Raw genomic sequence first — 22228 nt, 5'->3', positions numbered from 1 at the left:
ATACAGCTGTTTAGATTAAAATCATTGTTTTTCATATCGGCATATTTTAAGGCATATTATTAGTTGCATAGAGTGTAAGTGACCTAATACGATATATACGTAGTCAGTAAATTCCATGTGGGGTGAGAGTGAATTATGATTGATATGTATCTTGTTGATTTATTTGGAAAACTGATTTAGAATAAAAAAAAATCTTGTTTAAATGAGATGTTTTCCACCTTGCAATTCACATGTGTCGACACGAAAACAATCAAGGTTAACAAACTCTGATTTATTAGGTCACCCTGATTTTAAAAATGAATATTTTGTGGGAGCTTTATATGAATCAGAAGTATAAATATAAATTTTCTAGGCACTTTTTGTTAACTAAATTTGAAAGAATCACTACTAGCAGGTTGTTCAATGTTGCTTTCGGTTAAACCCGTTACAATAAACCAGTTACTTTTACAAAGATATCATAAGAAGGTGTAGGGTCAATTGTAAATGTACCTTATCTTCATTACAATTATCAATACATGCATTTTGCACCAGTTCTTTGATATTTATCTAAAGTTAAAGTTAGAATGTGTCCTTACAAAGACCCGAGTTGTTTACGTACCAACACACCAAAATGTACAATAATTAAGAAATGATTATTATTGATAATATCAAACATAATTTAGGAGATACCTGTATTGTATTTAAAGGTGGCTATTGTAAAACTTAGATTTTACTGTTGTAAATAGAGTCTACCTTGCGTCGCGTAGCGGATCTAGGTTAACGGATATTTGCAACAGTAAAATCAAGTTTTAAGAAGGCCTAGCTTAAAATACAATACCACTATCTCCATTTAGAAATTCCAATGCCCAAATAAAATAAATAACATTTAACACATGTTTTGACGGAAACTGTTGCAATGTCTTTAGCAACAAAACAATGCAACGTCATATGTTTACTCACGATGTCAAACATAAAACTCCTGACGTATTTAGACCTTTCGCACGCTTCAGAATGGTTTCAACGTCAACAAAAAGAACATTTTGGGGCCCAAAATATGACTTCCATGTTTATTTTGGTAGAAATTACAACAACAAAAAATCGGAAATTCAAAATGGTGGCTTTCTTAGTTACGAACTATAAGAACGTAAAATTTACCCCTTCAAAATATTTTTTTAACGTCCAATGAAAATTATCGTTACAAACGAATTGCATTAGAATTATTTTATAATTGATTTTGAAGAGTTGAGAAGATATATAGGAATTATTTCACTATTATTAAAATAATATGGATTTTTATTACAGTATCTAATTTGTTATTACCAAAACAATTGAATGATGAAATAAAGTGGAGTAGATTTTATCAATTGGTAAATTATAGTGCAAATGCGTTAAAAGTCGACATTGTACCTATGATTTCCCGATACCAAGTTCTTATACAATCTATAATAAGACTTCAGTGATTATTTATGCAGTTGTTACCACCACCAACAAACTTATTTTCATCAGTAATTTATTTACATTTTTTTTTCAAACACATTCAAATTTTAAATATTTCGAGACATAGGCGTTGTTTATTTAAAATACAACTGCAGGTAATGAAGAAAGGACAAACTAATGTTTTATTGAGAAGAACATCTGCACATTGGTATTCTGTTTTATATCTTCTATATGCAAATTCATGCATAACGGTATTATTTAGCAACATATACATTTAAATAAATGAATCAGTGAAATGTCAACATAGGCGGATAAAATACTTATATCTTATGCAATAGAATATGATTAAACAGACACAACGGAAGAAGCGATGGGTCGTTTTCACACAACAGGTAAACCATAACTTTGTTTTATGAATGAAAAGTTACATATTTTTTAATATACAGTATCGCTCATTTTATGAATTTCTATAATTCTAAAACATTTGAGAATATAATAATTTTTACAATTTCATTGTTTTTGCAATCTAATATCAATCGTAATAATTTCTACATTTGACTTATAACCTCCAACTGACGGTGTGAATCAGGTCCGGTATTCTTTGTTCAAACAGCAACATGGGAACAAATCTTAGTATGAGGTTCATCGTTTCTTTTATTTTTCAACTTTAGTGTTACCGTTCCAATACATCTTTACTCTTTGTTTTTTATTTGTAGCTAACCGAATATAAAAAAGAAGATGTGGTATGATTGCCAATGAGACAACTGTCCACAAGAGACCAAAATGACACAGACATTAACAGCTATAGGTCACCGTACGGCCTTCAACAATGAGCAAAGTCCATACCGCATAGTCAGCTATAAAAGGCCCCAATAAGACAATGTAAAACAATTCAAACGAGAAAACTAACGGCCTTATTTATATAAAAAAATAAACTTTGTCATTATATGTCATTTAGTATTTTTGTAAATCTTAATCTAAGATTTGAATAGTTTAGTTTACAATGTCTATGAATAAAGAAAGATTAATGTCGTATTTTTCTCGCATGATTAAGTCAGGGTATAAGTCACTGGCAATCAGCCGTAAATGTAATTGATTACAGATCTGCTTACAGAGTTTATAGGGAGTTTGTGCTGTTTGTTTCTGGTCATACATGCATTGCCAACATCTAGATCGCCATTATTGACCAGCATACATCTAACTGACCAGAACTGTACTGACTGTTGTGAATTTCTGCAATGTACTGAAAAATTTACTAGCAAAATCAACATATCTACTGGTGGAATTCAATTCATTGAAGCAGCATGCAAGTATGTGGATTATTTTTATCTACATTTATGGGATTATCATATCCGTTTCCTTATTCAATAAACAGGTATTGTATAATTCAACATATAACACTGGTGTTAAATTGATAACCGTAACTGGAATTACGACGATCCCAATATGGCGATGGCAGAAATAGGTAAAATCTTTGCAGTCATTTTTCTCAAAAGTAGCATGTTTTTGTCGAGAGTTACTCAGCTACAAGGTTTTTATATACCCTTACTTCATATTTGAATCGTAACGGTGCACTATAGTTGATTAACCGCTTTGAAAATTGCCGTTAAAAAATTGGGGTGATAATCGTAATTCGAAAAAAAAAGATGACCTTTATTACGGTATTAAAAAATGAGAAGATAATCGTACCTGGATAGTGTTTGATAGATATTGACTCTAAAAACGTCTATCTGATAGCATATAATGAAATTATGGTGAATTAATCACAAAAACGTTTGAACATCTTATGATATTTCTTTTTTATAAAACTAGAGAAAGGTTGGGATGCTTTGTGTATTTTGAGGTTATGCACATGTTAACATGGAGGTCATTGGCAAACATGGATTTGTGTTCTTTAATAGTTTGGCCAAAAGTCCGAAAATCAAGAAATCAAATTGATGTGGCCTTAAATTTTCTTACAAGATATATTTTTTCAAAGAAAGACTGCAACGTTAAGAAATAATGATAAAAAAAATCATAAATACTTGGTATATGAAAAGTATGCTGCATACATATGCATATACACCACATCTTCATATATCTATATAAGTTATTGTAGAGAAAAAATATTGAAGGTACTAACAAGGAATTAACTTTTTTGTACTTACATTATTGCCATATACTTAGTACTTTTATATTAAATGAAAACAAAAAATAGCCTTAACTAATTGTCATGCATTATTCTGAAGCAAAAATTATTTGTTTTAACCTGTAAGTTGCTTCATTTATTTTTATTTTGCGTTAATGTCATCGTTTAACTGGACATTTTCGTTTTTACACACAAAATACCATTTAAAGAAATAACGATTATCCAACAAGAAAAATGCCATAGAGTTATGATTATCATTCCAAATTTTTCAACGGCAAATTTCAAAGCTCTTAGACAATTACAGTAAACCGTTACGATTCAAATATGATGTAATGGTATATAATACCTTGCAGCTGAGTTACTATTGACAAAACATGCTGCATTTGAGAAAAATGACTAAAAAGATTTTACCTACTTCTGCCGTCGCAATATTGGGATCGTCGTAATTCCAGTTACGGTTATCAGTTTAACACCAGTGATATAAGGCCATTTTCCCATTTCACCAATGAGTAAACCTGACACCACCTAGTGAGCTATGAAAGGCATCAGTATAACAACATGTGAAACAGTTCAACACAAAAAACAAAGGGACCGATTTAAACTACAGCAATAAACGAAAAAAAAAAAAAACACTTGGCGCCTGGGTTGGGTCAGACACTTAAATAATGTTGCAGAGTATACAAACTGATTATGAGGGCGAAAACTTTATATTTCAACCTCTGTAATACAAAGATTGTTTTAATACATTTTCAATCTGTAATACAAACATTGTTTTGGTACACTTTAAATCTGTAATACAAATACTGTTTTGGTACACTTTCAATCTGTAATACAAAGACTGTTTTGATACACTTTCAATCTGTAATACAAAGACTGTTTTGGTACACTTTCAATCTGTAATACAAAGACTGTTTTGGTACACTTTCAATCTGTAATACAAAGACTGTTTTGATACACTTTCAATCTGTAATACAAAGACTGTTTTGGTACACTTTCAATCTGTAATACAAAGACTGTTTTGGTATACTTTCAATCTGTAATACAAACATTGTTTTGGTACACTTTCAATCTGTAATACAAAGACTGTTTTGATACACTTTCAAGTTAGCTTACAGTCAAAAGTAAGTAAGTTTTTTAATTTGTAACTGACCAGTAATAACACAAATTCTACTTATTTAAGTGAAATTTTATCCCGAAAAAGAATTAGTGCAATAACAGCAAAAATATTAAAAGAATTATTTAATAATTTGGTAATAAGTTAACACATTTACTTAATACGTAAGACGAAAACATATTTCAACAAGTAAAGATCGCGATGTTCGTACTTTCTAAGTGCTTGAGTTTTTTTTATGATTTTTTTTTCTATTTAAGATTGTTGTTTTTTCTGGTAAGTAAAAGCAAACTATAACGGTTTGTCTCGGATACGAAATAACTTTGAATGTGTACGGCTTGGAAAGCATGTCTCTCGTTGGGCAGAAATTAACTTTATTAACAAGCACGTTAAAAATATGGCCCAGCTCGTTGTTTTTGGGTGCATATGCATATCACATTATACAATTTTCTATCCCTGATAGGCATGTACTTTTTCTAGCTACAATGTAGACGATAGACACAAAATCTTCCTATTATCAACTATGAAACAAAGGAACAATACAAAATCCAATCAAATGAAATTAAATTAAACAGGGTTTATCAAAATCTGAAATCTGAAATCTTCCCTAGTCAAAGTTGAACTTAATTGAATTTGGCAAATTTTTGGGTATTCAACTGATCCGTTTATAATACATCGTTGGCCTAAACATTCGGTTTTGAGTGTTCCTAATGATGGAAAATCCTAAAAAGCGTTTTGGACGCATTCGATTTATAAAGGACTTTTTTTGTTTGACATACCTGATCACCACCAAAACTATTTAATTTTCAATTTTGTTTCTATGATTTATCGTTTAAGTGACATGGGGAATCAGCAAATGTTGTCCTGTTATACTCCAGAGAAACTGCAAAGCTGTTCGTACCTAAAGCGCATGTCTTCCTTTCTTCCTGGGCAACAGACCATGAAGCAGCAATTGACGGAAATGTGTGCACACAAAGAAGGTAAATGGGTCAAAACTATACTAAGTTTGGGGTGGATGTTGTGGCTATAGAGGTGGATCGTGTTGCTCACACTATGAACTACAGTTTCTTGTGGACTTATTTTTGACGTCTTTTTTTATACACGATGGTGTCAACAACGTATCACGAACCCTGTATTATTAGTTACATAATGTGCTAGTGACCTAATACGGTATATATGGGGTCAGTAAATTCCATATGGGGTGAGAGCGAAGCTCGAATCCCCATATGGAATTTACTGACCCATATATACCGTATTACGTCACTAGCACACTATGTAACGAATTTATCTTACCGACTATCTTAACGTGTAAAATTTAGACTTGTGATCTATCAAAGTGAGCAAGCCAGTCTTCAATACTGTTAGCATTAATAAAATACTTCCATTGATCCTACAAGAATAGCCAGCGATAACAACTTGTTAGATTCAATGTGTTTAATGAATTTATTTCAATCTTAATCATCAATTTCTTCGTCTGTTGAAACCTTTCAGATTTTTCTCAGTTTCGTTTTATTTTTATAAATGGACATAACACCACTACTAACCGTGTATGAAATAAGCCCCGCCTCCCTACTACCTAATATGGAATATAAAGGGACGTAACTCGTCTACTAACCGTGTATGAAATAAGCCCCGCCTCCCTGCTAACCTAATATCAAATATACACGGTCCTCACGCGGACGCTTTTAACCAATCACATTCCTAGAAATGTATTGGAGGTAAGATAATATTATACACATAAGTCAAATATTTGCAGACCTAACAATGATGGGTAAACATTCTATAACAGTTTGTTATTTTATATTTGTGTTTGCAGATTTCCTTGGACTGGAATCATGTATAGCAGCTAAATCGTTTGTGGACAGTTATTCTATATGTACGGCTCCATATATAGCTGCTTTGAGTGATAAAACAGCTGATTTATGTCAGTAAGTTGAGTGGGTGATATCTTTTTAGCTGCCATGTTTAAAACAAAAAGACGAAAAAAAGGAGACATTAAAAACTCTTGTTTTAGGTAAAGAAACTGACGACGCCATGACAAAAAAAAAAAATACAAAAGAGGAAGAAAAGACAATATACTTTACATTAAATCGAAAGCAAGGTTGATCAAGACGCAATCGAAATCCACACGTACTTGGGATGATAGCAGGTGCTCCGGACTTCTGTTAAGCAGATCTTGCTTCAGTGAATCTCATTATGTTGCCTATATGTTACCGTCATAAAACATACTTGTTTTAGTTGGTTTCATTTATTTTTGATATCAACACCATTTGAAAGATGTAAATCTGAGCATGTGTTTCTGTAATAGTTTAACCATTAATGCGCTTTTATTTTCCCATGTTAAATAAACAAATATAAAATTAATATCTCGGTTTATATACTTTCTACAGGGTATACAAGGTCCAGGTGAATTGTACTCTTGCCTTACTGACCAGGACCAACTGTAACCCAGTTTATGTACATACGTATCGCTCTTTACAAGAAAAACAACTTACGCAGACATGTGAAATGTTGAAATACGTACAGTCGTTGATCGGATAAACGGTTATAGCATATGAAATAAAAATAGAAATGAAACTCTTCAAGCGTTGATGTTGTAATTGTGTTAAGTATTTCTTTGATTACTTCAGTTGAATGCAGAACAGATATATTGCATCTAGATGTCTGTTTTTGTCACTTAGTTTTTGTCTTATCGACGTTTTTCCAACTTCCCCTTTTCCCATTCCCTTTTATTCATGATATTTAATGATACGAAACTAATACAGAATTTCTAAAAAAGATACAAATTATCACATCAAATGATAATGATATACTAGTAATCCATTTTCAATCCGGTACATCTTGTCTGGTACTTCTTTTTTTATTTTTTTTTATCTATCACTTATAATATGAAGACATGTAGTATGTTTCATATGAAGAGCAAGTCCATAAGCATCTGGGAAATTTCAATGTGTTAATGCTGATATAAATTCATGTATTTGGTTTTGATGTTATATTTGTTATTCTCATAGGAATTTGTCTAATGCTTAGTTCGTTTCTGTGCGTGTTACATTTTAATGTTGTGTCGTTGTTCTCCTCTTATATTTAATGCGTTTCCCTCAGTTTTAGTTTGTTACCCCGATTTAGTTTTTTTGTCCATGGATTTATGAGTTTTGAACAGCGGTGTACTACTGTTGCCTTTATTTATAAATCTTAACACTAGAAATATGGTAGGTGCAGACAGACAATTCATTACAAACAGGCTCCTAGTGAATTAACAAAAGGAATGATAAGTGCCTTAATTTCCTAAAAAACTAAAGCTCCTATTGCGAAATACCGAAGCACATTATTTTAGAAAACGTTGTACACGTTTAGATAAAAAACGTCTTTTGGTATTACAACAGGTAGGAATTAAATGCATATGATTGTGTTCAAATGCAATTTGTACAGTGTGACTACAGGGACATAAACATATATTTCACCTTTTTTGGGTCACATGCATATCCTGTTCAAGAATAAGCTTTAATATCGAGGCATTGACATCTCAGGATTTAGTTCTTAAAATGATTTCAAATGCCTGTTTTTTATCAACCTATAATTTTCCTCATAGTTCAGTTTTTTTGTGATTTTGCTTTTTACATGCAGTGTTTGTTTTATTGTTTTATTCTTTATTCATGTTTGTTTTGCCCGGGTATTGTCAGTTGTATTTCACTAAGTCTTACGATGTTCGGTTGATCCTTAGGATTCTTTTTTCTTATATTTGTTCATTTCAAGAAAATACTTTATAAAATATGTTATCGTTTTAATACAATTGAAAAAATTCTGACACTGTTTGGAGAAAAATTTGAATTTCATAATATTTTTGAAATAAAAAATTGATACATATATTGGTAGAATGTTGGTTCCGGTGCAGTTCCAGTTCAGTTCTTTATTTTTCTGCTGTGTGTGATTCCATTTGTATACTGAGGGATGCTGATTGTATATTGGTAGAATGTTGGTTCCGGTTCAGTTCCAGTTCAGTTCTTTATGTTTCTGCTGTGTGTGATTCCATTTGTACACTAAGGGATGCTGATTGTATATTTGTCCAATACACATCGTACCGCGTAACAACTGTTGATCTAATGTACAATATATCACAAGTTAATTAAAATAAAAATGTATACCTAAACACAATTTATATTTGTTATCATAATGAATACATAAACAAATGCACAAGTGTATGTGTACGTCAATAGTTTCCGAACCATAACCTACGTATGGGGTAACATGAATCAAATATACATTCTTCAAACTCCCTTGTTTGGCAAATATTTTTCGATTGTCGCATTATCTCATTCTATTGACTTCATCAGATTTATTTTGGTTCAAACCCATTCTTCTGATAATGTTTCCAAATTGCGTTGAATGATCCTGTTGGCTTCAATATATATGCACTCATTACAAGTTTTCAAAACGTTTATGTGAATCCAATTATGAGCCTCAATCTATTTCAGGTTTCCATCCTGCACTCAGTTGTATTTTATTTTAAGTTGATACAATAAACGATTATAAAACATAATGACAGTTTGAATTTTATTTCACGCATGCCTATACGTATTCCTTTGGTTTGACCTGAATATTAATATTTGTCTTTCTTGCAAGCGCAAATAAAAATAACAAAGAATTACACCAAAGTCGTACAACTTTATCCTAAAACGTGTTTTGATTTTAAATTTGTTTTTACATATAGACTTTTTTTTAAAGTCGATTGCATATCATTGATTGTGATAGAATTTACATTCTACTCTGTACAAGCGTGAACTTACACGAGCCTTTTGTTAAATATTCAATGTTGATCAGAAGATGACATATGGTAGTTCCGTTCGTTACAGCTCGGCCGATTCCGTACCTTCATTAAAGGAAAGTAGCGGATTCATCTGAAGATTGCCGATTGTTGGTAGTTTCTGATATATCCAGGAATAGCGTTTAACATGAACGCGATGGCTACCAATTTTCTTTTTTCTTTTCAACATATAATCTGGTAAATATTTGTCGCATTTGCCATCAAACAAAATCCCTTATTTTTCAGGTGATTTATTATTTCAACCCATTTTATTTTACCCAATTACATCCTTTTTAATGTACCTACACGATACGTATTTGGCCTACAGGTGTCGACGGAGATATCCAGTTGAATGTTGCTGCATGTTTTTCAGAATTTTCTGAATGGGTAACAGTAGAGTTGATCTGAAAAATCATTCACTACTATGAGGTACATGATATATTAAGTATATGAAATTGACAAATTCGTGTCCATGACGATAGGTGATCTAAAACTATAAATCGTCCCTGAACACCGCAGTTGGTGATAAATGAACGTTAATTCTAACCCATTTTATTATTAACTTAATATAGACTAGAGAATTAAAAAAGGGAATGTGTCAAAGAGACAACAACTCAACCAAAGAGCATAAATAAAGTCAATAGTAGTAAACAGCTGTTCAAAAGTCATAAATCGATTAAGAGAAACCGAAAACGGCACAGGACATTCGAGAAAGACATGGTAGGTTGAACCTCATTTTGTTTGACTATCCGAACCTCTCGCTTATATGGCAATCTTAAAACCTATCGCTAAAATGGCCACATTATCACCAACCTTGATTTTTGTTGGTTGCTAGTTATTCGACATATGAGTGTGTTATTAGTTTAATCGAATTGTATCTATCTTGTAAATTTACCCGAACAGAGGAACGAATCTATGGTCAAAAGTTACTTATTAAAAAAGGCTGCGCTCTTTGTGTTTGAGATAGTATTGATTCTGTCATTTCATGTATTTTTGTTTTAAAAATAATTTGAAATTTATAATGAGTTCTCTCCTATGGTATAGTGGTCTTAGCCAGACAAAGGTTTTTTTTTATATTTTGTTTAAGCGCTCTTTTTTAAGATCCTTTATTTGTTCATTATAATATTAGTTCGAGCTCCTACGACGAGAATTATGTACACATATATACTGAATGGTAATGCTTATATTTTTTATGAATGCTTTTGTACCTACCATATTACCACATGTCATCAACTTGCCATTGTTTACTACAGAAAATCTACCAACAATGCTGTCGTTATCTGTCCTTCTCATCTGTATCATATATCCCTTAAAAGTTGTATTGTCTTGGCTACGTAGAATGACTGCAATGATAATAGTTTTATTTGTAACATATGCTCCTGAACCGTTGTCATGTCCTAGCTATATTTATCATATCTTCTCTTGCACAGCTTTTTATTGAAGTTTTCTTTTATTGTTTTATTGTCAAAAACTTTATTTTTTCTTTAAATGTATGTGATGGATTGTTTAAACTAGAGTGTCAGCAGAGTATAAGGGGATATATCACCTTCATTCGAATAACTACCTTTACACATTGCATAGTTTGACTGGACCCAACAGATTTAAAATACTATTATTCATGGTAAAGTGATCGAGTATATATAAAAAAGGAGATGTAGTATGATTGCCAATGAGATAACTTTTCGCATGAGACCAATTGACACAAAAATTAACAACTGTATATATGTCACCGTACGTATGCACATTTGTCATTCCATATTGTCTATAATTGAAAGATTTTTTATGATGTTCTCTACAATTCAACATACGAATATTCAATTATGTCACCTTTGATATTTAAGATAAAACACACAAAATGACACGAAACCAGTTTATACATTTCTGGACTTGTTTCTGTAATTGAAGGGATAACATCTCACCTGAAATAACTGATCCGTTGGTATAAGATGTTGTATTTAAAGAAAGCTTGTACGGATTTCCCGTCTCTTGTGGTAAACATGAGTGATTTGGAAGCATACTTTCACAGACAGACGTCGAAACTCCATTATAATGTGAGTATGCTAAATATTGCAACTGACACAATATGGATAAAATCATTCTCCATTTCATTGTCTCTAAACAAATATGATAGTAATTAAATATTATGCTCCTGGTTTGAAAATACTAATTCGCCATTAAAACATATCATCATAGAAAAACAATTGTATTCTCTTACTTAAATTCGTTTCTATTTTATCTATTTTGATAACGATGAACGACAATGCACTACATGTAGTATTTAATGAAATCGAAAAATGAAGTCACCATCCATGTTCAAATTAGAGATATATTTAATATAGTAAAACTGACTAAATATAGTCTTAAGTTAAAATAAAGTAGTTGTACGGCATCCATCAATGATAAAACCCCATACTGTATAGTCAGTTATAAAAGTATGAAAAATATACAACATAGATTTTTTTTGAGGTTTTGGTTTGAATCATTGTTGAAGGCAGTTATTATGTACATCTTTTTCATTTGGTGTGTTGATAGAATCGTAATAATTACTGTACTGTACATATTATCCTGTCGCACTAGCAAGCATGTTTTAACCTATGGCTCTCTGAAAAATCCTGTCCTTAGTCAGGAATGCATTAGATGTCTTTATTGCTGTATATCTATTTGTTTTTGTTTTTTTGTTCTGCACATAAACCAGGCCGTCAGTTTGAATTGTATTTACATTTGTCATGTCTGGGCCTTTTATAGCTAATGTTGCGATTTCGGTTTTGCCCATTGTTGAAGTAGTTGTCTAAATGCACAATCATTCAGAAATCTTACCCCAGTAGTAATTTCATCAGTAAAAAGAATAAAAAACTATCATCAATGATTAAACGATTTTAAAATCTTTTTTGTACTTACTTTTCTGTAGAATATCAAACTCCGAAATAGTGGCAATATAGTTTGTCGGTTGATTGCGCTAAATGTAGTTGTCGGTTGATTGCGCTAAATGACGCCGACGTGTGAATTGATCAAGTTAATCAGAACCGACTGTTTTATTTGTTTAGTGTTAATCTTTACATATGAAATTTTAAAATATAAAGTATGCTACTATAAAAGTTCTCCGATAAAATCCCCCAGAATATATGTATTTCAAACACGCTGCATATAAACTTACAGTAATATAGTGTGAAAACAGCATTGTCCATTGATTATTTATTCATATCAGAAGAGTAAAATATTCATAAGTGTAGCTGCAAACAAATACTGTACAATCTTGTGAGGGTATATAGTTACAAACGTTATTGATTTTTACATATTCTATAAAAGGACAAAGATTTTAAATTATCTTTAATACAATTTAAAAAACAATATTCAGTTCGTCATTAGTTATTGAGTTGTTAATGTTGACTATCGAATAGTATAATAATATATTTTTGGTTTTTAAAATGCTGTATTGAACGATCAGTACATACATTTAGCCAAACTTAATGACTGGATTACATGAACTAACAGAACAACTAGAAAAACAACTAACATGATCCTGGTTTATAGCACTGGCATTTTCCGATTGCATTAAAATTTTCAACTTTTCTTTGCACATTGTTTACTTTTTTCTTAATATAGGTTTACATAATCTACTATTATCGTCTTTAGGCAGTGATTTTTCTATCCTTTCGATTTTTCATTCACGTTTAATACAATTTTTACTATGAAATATGTCTACACGAATTCATATGTCTATAATGTTAGGATTACTTTTTTGAAGCTCGGACGTTCAAATGGCGTGCTAATTAATTATCTGTTGTTTAAAGAATCTCGGCTGGCTAGTATTAATCTTATAGAATACGAGTATTTATGCTTAGTTGTGTAATGTGAATGCGTGATTTTACTTCTGGGTTATATATCATTGAATTCAAAAGGAGGAACAGCAAGGTCCACTAAACACCAGTAGATCAACGAAGTGAGACACACAAAGAAAACTAAATACTCAGTGAAACGTATCCACATTTATATTGGTGCGATGTTTCTGTGGAATCTTTTCTGTCTATCTAGTGAATAAATACTTCACTGATTTTAAACTTTTATAATCGATCTTGAATCACGGTTAAATAATTTAATTGCACCGTAAGTTGACCAATCTGGTACATTGAGCAATACAGAATTTGAACTGTCAAATGTCTTTTTTCTAAAGCTGTTTCGAGCACATTATTTCTGTTTAAATCAAGATCAAGTAATAAAATCATAACATATTAGACTCATTTCTTATTTCGAAAACAATAGCATTGAATAAAAAAAAGCAGTCAGAAAATTGAAAACAACACTGGGTTAAAATAGAAGATGACCGCTCTTTGCTGTTAACAATTGTAATAACAATGTATAGAACCAACTACAAGATGATTTGATGCGACCTTGTTTACTGTTCAAATATTTGAATCCTATTAAAGTGTTAGGATAATTCTGATAAAAAATGCACAAGTTCATTATCTCAATGTCTATAAAAGTGTTGATGTGAGATATCACACCAGTATATGAGTACTCTCAGATCTTTACTTAGTGTCTCAACATTGCGAAATATTTGTTGTACAAAACGAAATACTTTCCAAATAAGTAGTTTGTTATCTTTTAAGTGGGCATCGATAAAGTCAAACGCACTGATTTCAAATATTCAGACTCACGAGGAATTTGATGATGACCTAAAACATTATTATCAGCTCACTTTATATAAATAGTGTACTTAGAAACTATAGTGATATTTTGTGTCCATCATTTGACAAGTTTATATCAGGTCATCATATTTATTTTTTCAACTTCCTTATAATGATGCTATTTTCCTGGACTAATAATATTCTTCATGCAGGTAAACTTTTTTGAATCATGTGACTAAGTAATTAATTTCTAATTTCAGCTGTTGCTCGTATTTGATATTATATTATAAACTATCACGATGAGCGATGTTTTATTCGGGTATTTGTCCAAGGCCTACAAAATTATTCAAAATAAAAAAATGACAATGCAAAATAAAACTACCATTTGCCCTTCAGGACAAAATTTAAACATCCTAAAAATAAAGTCAACAGTAGTATAACGCTGTTCAAAAGTCATAAATCGATTTAGAGAAAACGAAATCTAGGTTACAAACTTAAACTTAATAAACAAATCAACAAGAGGAAAGTAATGAAAGAACAGAAACACTGAAGTGCAACAAAAAACAAATGCAAAATACATAGAAGGGAACTACATGTATTAGATAATAACATATTTTTGACTTGGTACAGGACATTTTAAGAAAAAGAAGGTTGATTGAACCTGGTTGTGTGGCTAGCCAAACCTCGCACTTGCAACTGCTACTTTTTAAAATGTACGGTAACAAATGTCTGAACTGAAGTTGATAAATCAGGTTATATCAAAGAATGTGTCCTTTTTCTCGATCTTTCAAGGAAAAGGATTTTTTCTCAAGGAAAAGGATTTTTCTCAAGGAAAAGGAATGTTTTACAACAGCAGTTTTTAATTTTGATGGAGGACAAATAGTAAATCGTTCAGTTTTCTATATTCATATAAAATGAATTCTATGGTATGTTTTAATAAAACTATTGGTTGTCTTAGTGTTGATAATACTGATGACAGGGTTAAATGCTTATTGAACTGGTTGTCATTGCCCTTTGTTATTCTACTGATCGAAAATGAGGAAGTTTTGGTTATCATCGCCGCATGTTAATGTTCATGCGCCATGCCTTTTTATGTAACAACGAATGATGTCCTTTGTGTACCTTACGTGACGTCAGAATTGAATTTCAGAGGAAAGCAAGAAAGTTTGATTTCAATATTGAATTTTAATCAATAAAAAGTTGAGATAAAACAAACGTTGGTTAAATAAAAATGATCTACAGGTCAAGAAAGAGATAAATTTTAAACAGCATTAAAGATATATTCTTATGTCCTTCGGATATTTCTGTTGTGTACGTTTGCTCTTTGATCGTGAACTACTCAAAATGTGAATCTTGGTATTTAAAATGAGTTTATTGTTTTGTTTTGATCAGGAAGCATATGTCTGATAGCATTCGCAGTCATAAACAAAACGCATTCATTACCAACGACGTTATATGCCATACCATATCCACAGAACTATACTTGTACAGACTGTTGTGATCTTCTAACCTGCATGGGACTTGGCAAAACGATCACAGGCGACATCTTCGAATGGTTGTGCAGGTAATGTCAGTTCTTAAATTTAGATTCTTTCAAAACATTAAAAATACAATTACTTGTTTGTTATTTGCAGTTTTCTTAAATAAATCATAATGTGTTTGGCAACTACAAATTCTTCAACAAATCAGATTCAAATTTCGAATTTTAGCAAAATAAGTCATAACTTTATCTGTTTATATGTTTTTGAAATACTGAGTAAAACATTCAACGAAGATACCAATGACATAGTATTCCTTTGTACATCAAATCAACAGTAGTGTACTGGTGTTCAAATTTCATAAATTGATAATTGATAATTGATAAAAATCCGGGTCACAACCCAAAACCAAGGAAAACAAAGGAATACCAGTTGGATTTTTTTCAGGAAGACAAGCATTGCTACTTTGCCAACCTGCTTTACGAACCATAACTTGAACCATTGTTCCTACATGGGAAAATTTGTCTCCAAAATTCCATCTCCTGATAAGATTGCAGAAGACTTTACAAAATTATGCAAACGAAAGGAGGGTAAGCATATGAATTATTAGCATGCTATATATCTTCTTGTTTGAGTAAAATACTTATGAAATGTTTTAATGACATATTAGAAGGAAATGAGAATATCGAGCAAAAGTGAACAATACGAAATCGGTAAAAGAAAATCAAGAGGTGTACATGTATATTGTGAAAAACCGATTACAGATAAAGGATGTATTCTACAATAAAAGACATTATTAGTTGTAGACGCTCTTTTTTCACATTTTCACATTTAAACAACTGTCATACGAGTTAGAGATTTAGATACCTATTAAACCAGGTTTAACGCACCTTTTTCTTTATTGAAAATACAAATATCAAGTCAGGAATATAGCAGTTTTTCTAACTTGTTCTGCTGATTGAAAACATTATATTTTGTTCTGTTTAATGGAATTTTTAAGTTCAGTATTTTTGTTATATCTTTTTTGTCGAAATTATCTGTATTTTCATATCTATACTACATTCATCATTTTTTGTCAGACTATTCCGACGATTTGAATTTTGTTTTGTTATACTTTTTTCGAAGTTTTTAGTGTTTCATATCTATACTACTTTCATCGTATTTTTTGTCAGATTATTCTCAAATTATTCCGAAGATTTGAATGGTTTCAACGTAAAAAATAGCAGGAGTAGTATACCGCTGTTAAAAAGTCAAAAAACGATTGAGGGGAAATAAATCAGGGTTACAAACTAAAAACGAGGGACACACATTTATCATTACAGAAATGCAAGATTTACAGTCTTGTTTGATGAACAGTAGTATAGAACCAGATGCTATAAATAGATGTACTACACCTTATATGAATGGTTTGAAGGATAAAGACAGCGACATATGCGAGTAAGTAATGTATCAACTGTTTATAAAACTTTTAATTTTAGAAATACTAGGGTTTTTCTACCTCAGGAATTAGCTATATTTGGCAAAAGTTTTTGGAATTTTTGGTCCTCAATGCTTTTCAATTTCGAACTTTGTTTGACTTTGTTTAAATCTTGTCTTGTCTTTTATTTTTATCATTGTTATCCGAACGTCAATGATGAGACTTTTGTATACGAAACACACAAGGGCGCAAATACACAAAATTCTATCCCGGTATCTATGATGAGCTTACTTAAATCACATACTAGCCTACATACAAATTATTAATTGTTTAAGTACGTTTTAATTTTGTTTAGAAATTTGTCAGTTGTTCCTGCTTAACCAAAGACACCCGTAATAAAACTGTTGCAATACAAGATATAATGATCTAGAAAAAAGTTTTAGATCCAATGTAATGACAATGCCGTTTAAGTATATCAATTAAACTTTTTGAAATGGAAACTCTAATATATTTCGTCACAAATAAATTACCATAGACATTTTGACAATCAAAATTTAGATTTCAAAGATACAAATGAATGATATACATATACAATTATTGACTTTTGATAAGGTTGATACAATTATTTATCAACTTCAGATGTATGATTTTACCGAGGCCAACAGCCAAGAGTGAATGCCGTATATCTTGTGTTTATAAATCATTGTATGAACTGAAATCAAAAGTCAATAATTGTTTTGATATATGACTTTTTATCCTTCTTCATTTTTTTAGTACTTACTCAAGTTACTTTTAAACTGCTCCCTGTTTTTATACTAAATATATGAACAAATACATCGAAATCAAGAAGAAAAATAAAACGACTAGGGATTTACTTGACGTCAAAAACCTACATCATTGATGTTGTTTTGGAATATCTACTTTAGGTACACGAATGCTGTTCCGAATCTTGTATTAACCTCTCGTGATGTTTTGCAGCGTTGAGTATAACGCCTTATCAAAAAGAATTTCGTATGCTTTTAGCTAATGAGAAAACCGAGAACATACAGTCATATAATAAAAGAAAATTTTATATCAAAGGCAATACAATTACAAGTTAACATACACGATACTCGTAGTTAGAAATAAAGAGGTTGTCAAAAGGTATTTAGCGATTGACGTCTTGTATATTTATGGAATTAACATACGAGAAAACAGATGATATTATATTAAGTATCCGCTAAACAAACACAAATAATCGGGTTACACACGGATGCACAAAAAAAGGGCAATAGAAAAAATATGAGCAAAGAAAACAGTTTTGCTGGATCTCCATACTTAAAATTGTTGTTGCATATCTATGAAGCGACAAACATAATTAATGTCAGTTGTTTTGTAATCTTACCACTTTATTTATACTTACAGAACAATAACTACAATGTCTCGATGTATGTTATCGCTGATAAAGATTGCGAACTGTAGTGGTACCATCAGTATAAACTATGAAAAATCAATGAAATTGCAAATAGAGGAAAACCCATTTTGCACAAATGCATCCGCTCAAATGTGTAAAGAGATGTATCTTATCATAATCAGTTTAATGCTCATCTTGAATAACATAGCTTTGAAAATATGACAATAACTACAATTAGATTGAAGCAAGACAGTTTTCACTATATTTTTTGTTGTTATAAATTTGACCACATTGATTAAAAAAAATCAAAACATTTTAAATATCATATCCACAAACACAACAAGTACTTTCAACGTATTTTATAATGCTGTGTAAAGAATATATTCCAAAACGTGTCGTTTATTTGTATTGATTGTGCTGTTACAAGTGTGCTTTTGTGGGCTTTTTGAAAGGACACCAATACCTAATGTTTTATGTCTGCGTGACGTAATATTGTGCCTTTTCACCACTTCGTATGTGACGTCATTGTTATTACGTTTTGCGTTCAGGCCTGGACTGAGTCGGGTGTGTCTATTTTCTGTGTTGGTCTTCAATGAATTATGTATTCGGGTTTTGTTTTCTGTAATTAGTTAAGACGTCAGTTTTATCATGTAAATCTTTTATATTCATTTGATAAAATTTACTGTTTGCAATAGCATAAATTGTTCTATATAATAAGGATGTTCTTATCACAAGCAGAAAACCCTAGCCGTATTTGACACAACCTTTTTCAACTTTTGATCCTCAGAGCTGTACAACTTTGTACCCCCTTTTTTTTACTTTCGAACTTTTATATCTGGGCGTCACTGGTAAGTCTTGTGTGGACGAGGCGCGTTTTTGACGTATTGAATTTTAAACCTGATGCCTTTTGTTATCTATTATTCATGTGTTTCTTTGCCTAAGACGTTCTCTTATTTATTTGTATTGTAGTCCTGTATTATTATGTTCTCATTTAAATGTTATATTTAACAATTTAAAGTGCGAGGTTTGGCATGCTACAAAACCAGGTTCAACCCACCATTTTTTCCTTTAGAAATGGACTGTACCAAGTCAGGAAAATGGCCATTGTTATATCATAGTTCGTTTCTGTGTGTGTAGCATTTTTACGTTATGTTTCCGTTGTGTCGTTTGTTTTCTCCTATATTTGAGTGTGAATTCACATTACTATAAGACGTGTCACGGTACTTTTCTATCCCAAATTCATGTATTTGGTTTTGATGTTATATTGGTTATTCTCAATTAAATCGTGTTGACAAATATTTCGACTCAACAAATGGCCTTCTTCAAGTGTCACAAGTTTTAACAATACTGATACATAATGTATAAGGTGTAAAAATAGATCAGTAATAATACAGGTAAGTTTTGGTCGATTGATTTTAATCCAAAATCCTGAATGTCATAATATAAACAAAACACTATAATTCAATATACGTGACTGTGTATATTAACAATAAAAATGAGTGAAAAACAAAACTGTTAGTATTTCTTATTGATGCCGTTTGGATGATGTACATTAAGTTCCTTTATCCAAAAGCTTTCCCGGACCTGTCGCTGGGCATCACTCCAGTGAATGTTCTGTTCAATAACTAGAATTTTCATGCGGTTAAAGTCATCAGGTTTGTGACCCGACTGTCTGAAGTGCTGAGAAACTGGGAGAAGTGGCTTCTTAGAGATATCTCTCCTATGGACATTGAGGCGTTTGTGGAAAGGCTGCTTAGACTCACCAACATATTGGAGGCTACACACCGAACATTCTAGTATGTAAATAATATTCATACTTTTGCAGGTAACATTGCAAAATATCTTATAGTTATTTTCGGTTGCCTTACTTTGAAATGTTGATGAATGCTGCATCTGTAGGCATCATTTGCAGCGTTTTTCTTCACACGAACGACATTCTCCAGAAGTACTTCTATTATTAGACACTTCAGCCCGCACCAGCAGGTTCCACAGACTATTAGGTTGCCTAAAAACTATCATTGGAGGCTCGGGAAAAATCTTGGATAGTTTGGAAGTCTTTTCAACTGATTTCCAATGTTCACGAATGACACCAAAGCTGTTTTTTAGAGATGGGTGGTAAGTTAGAACACATGGAGTCATTTTCTTTTTCTTTTTCACTTTGTATTCCAATAGTTCACTCATAGGAATTGACTCCGTTTTCTGAAAGCTTTTTTGATATTTCTGAGTTTGTAGCCCCTTTTCTTCAAGCGAGTTTCAAGTTGACGTAGTTGTCTTTTAGTTGTTACTGTGTTGGAACATATTCGCTTGACTCTAAGTGCCTGACTATATGGGATGCTCTTGGTAAGATGAGCAGGATGGCAACTTTTAGGGGACAAATATTGATGAGTGACAGTAGGTTTAGAATATAAATCTACAGATATGATGCCCTCTGTGAGCGAACTTGAAGTATCGAGGAAGGCGATTTTGGATTTTGACTTCTCATGAGTAAATTTGATACTTGGATGCATGTTGTTGGCATGAGTAAAAAAGTATCTAAATCCTCGTCACTTTTATTCCATTTCATATCCACATCATCTATAAATCTAAACCAGGAAAGCGGTTTTTCGATGGAAGTTTCACTTCCAAGTGCTCCACGAAACCTCTTGCTAAATTATTAACATCTATTTTATCAGCAATCGAAGACGGGCTTCAAAGTTATTGTGAAACTGCCTATTCTAGAGGGGCGTGAATCAGATGTGGATACTTAAAAATTCCAAAGATCTTTTAAAGTACATACAATCTAACTCTCTTTCATCTTGTAACAGTATTAAAACATTTGACTTTTCTACTCTGTACAGTAGTATTCCACATTCCACATTCCAAACTAAAAGACAAATTGAAAGAGTTGGTATTGCTTTGCTTCGTAAAAAAGAATGGCCAACGTAGATACAAGTATCTTGTCTTAGGGAGGGATAAATCCTACTTTGTAAAGGATTACTCTGATTCGAACAAAAAATTCTCTGAAACTGATATTATCAAGATGCTTGATTTCTTGATTGACAACATATTTGTTACATTCGGAGGACGTGTTTTTTCAACAGACTTGCCGACTTGTTTCTTTATTATTATGAGGCTGACTTCATGCAGGAACTTCTTAGGAAGAAAGATAAAAAGTAAGCAATATCCTTTAACTCTACTTTTCGCTATATAGATGATGTTCTTTCACTAAATAATTCAAAATTTGGTGACTATTTGGAACGCATCTATCCAATCGAGCTAGAGATAAAGGATACTACAGATAAAGTTAAGTCGGCTTCATATCTTGACTTCCATCTAGAAATTGACAATGAAGGTCGGTTGAAAACAAAACTTTACGACAAAAGAGATGATTTCAGCTTTCCAATTGTGAACCTTCCATTTCTAAGTAGCAACATTCCAGCAGCACCTGCATACGGGGTATATATCTCCCAATTGATAAGATATTCCCGTGCTTGCATTTCCTATCATGATTTTCTTGATAGAGGGTTGCTGCTCACAAGGAAGTTATTAAACCAAGAGTTCCAAATGGTGAAGTTGAAATCATCCCTTCGTAAATTTTACGGACGCCATCACGAGTTGGTTGACCGTTATGGAATAACCGTTTCACAAATGATATCGGATATGTTCCTTACGTCGTAACTACAATCCCCTTCCCTTTCATGAATGTGACCTACCGAATTAGACTATTTACCGGATTTGTTATCACATAAGCAACACCAGGCAGGATCTGCTTTCCCATCCGGAGCACCTGAGATCACCCCTAGTTTTTTGGTGGGGTTCGTGTTGTTTATTCTTTAGTTTTCTATGTTGTGTCGTGTGTGCTGTTGTTTGTTTGTCTTTT

General features: G+C 31.9%; 1 protein-coding gene and 1 long non-coding RNA gene across 3 annotated transcripts; both read left to right on the top strand.

The window, feature by feature from the left end:
• The first annotated feature begins 1661 nt into the window (after positions 1-1661).
• LOC143084875 (uncharacterized) lies at positions 1662-7232 on the top strand. Of its 2 annotated transcripts, none has more exons than XM_076260927.1 (5): positions 1662-1808; positions 2519-2726; positions 5493-5635; positions 6472-6583; positions 7046-7232. In XM_076260927.1, the coding sequence occupies exons 1-5, from the start codon at positions 1787-1789 to the stop codon at positions 7194-7196; spliced, it is 636 nt and encodes a 211-aa protein (XP_076117042.1). In that variant the 5' UTR covers positions 1662-1786; the 3' UTR covers positions 7197-7232. The 2 variants fall into 2 exon arrangements, with proteins under 2 accessions (XP_076117042.1, XP_076117043.1); XM_076260928.1 differs by having other exon boundaries at positions 1683-1808; positions 2531-2726.
• Positions 7233-14146: 6914 nt separating this feature from the next.
• On the top strand, positions 14147-18689 carry LOC143043077 (uncharacterized). Its single transcript, XR_012968180.1, has 5 exons — positions 14147-14293; positions 15474-15645; positions 16007-16149; positions 16882-16996; positions 18381-18689. It is a non-coding gene; the product is annotated as an uncharacterized LOC143043077 (long non-coding RNA).
• The last annotated feature ends 3539 nt before the right edge of the window (positions 18690-22228 follow it).

The sequence above is a fragment of the Mytilus galloprovincialis genome, chromosome 8 (genome assembly GCF_965363235.1).
Source record: "Mytilus galloprovincialis chromosome 8, xbMytGall1.hap1.1, whole genome shotgun sequence".
NCBI classification, from domain to species: Eukaryota; Metazoa; Mollusca; class Bivalvia; order Mytilida; family Mytilidae; genus Mytilus; species Mytilus galloprovincialis.
Note: the sequence above shows the minus strand (reverse complement) of the source record. Positions and strands in the feature narration are given on the sequence as shown.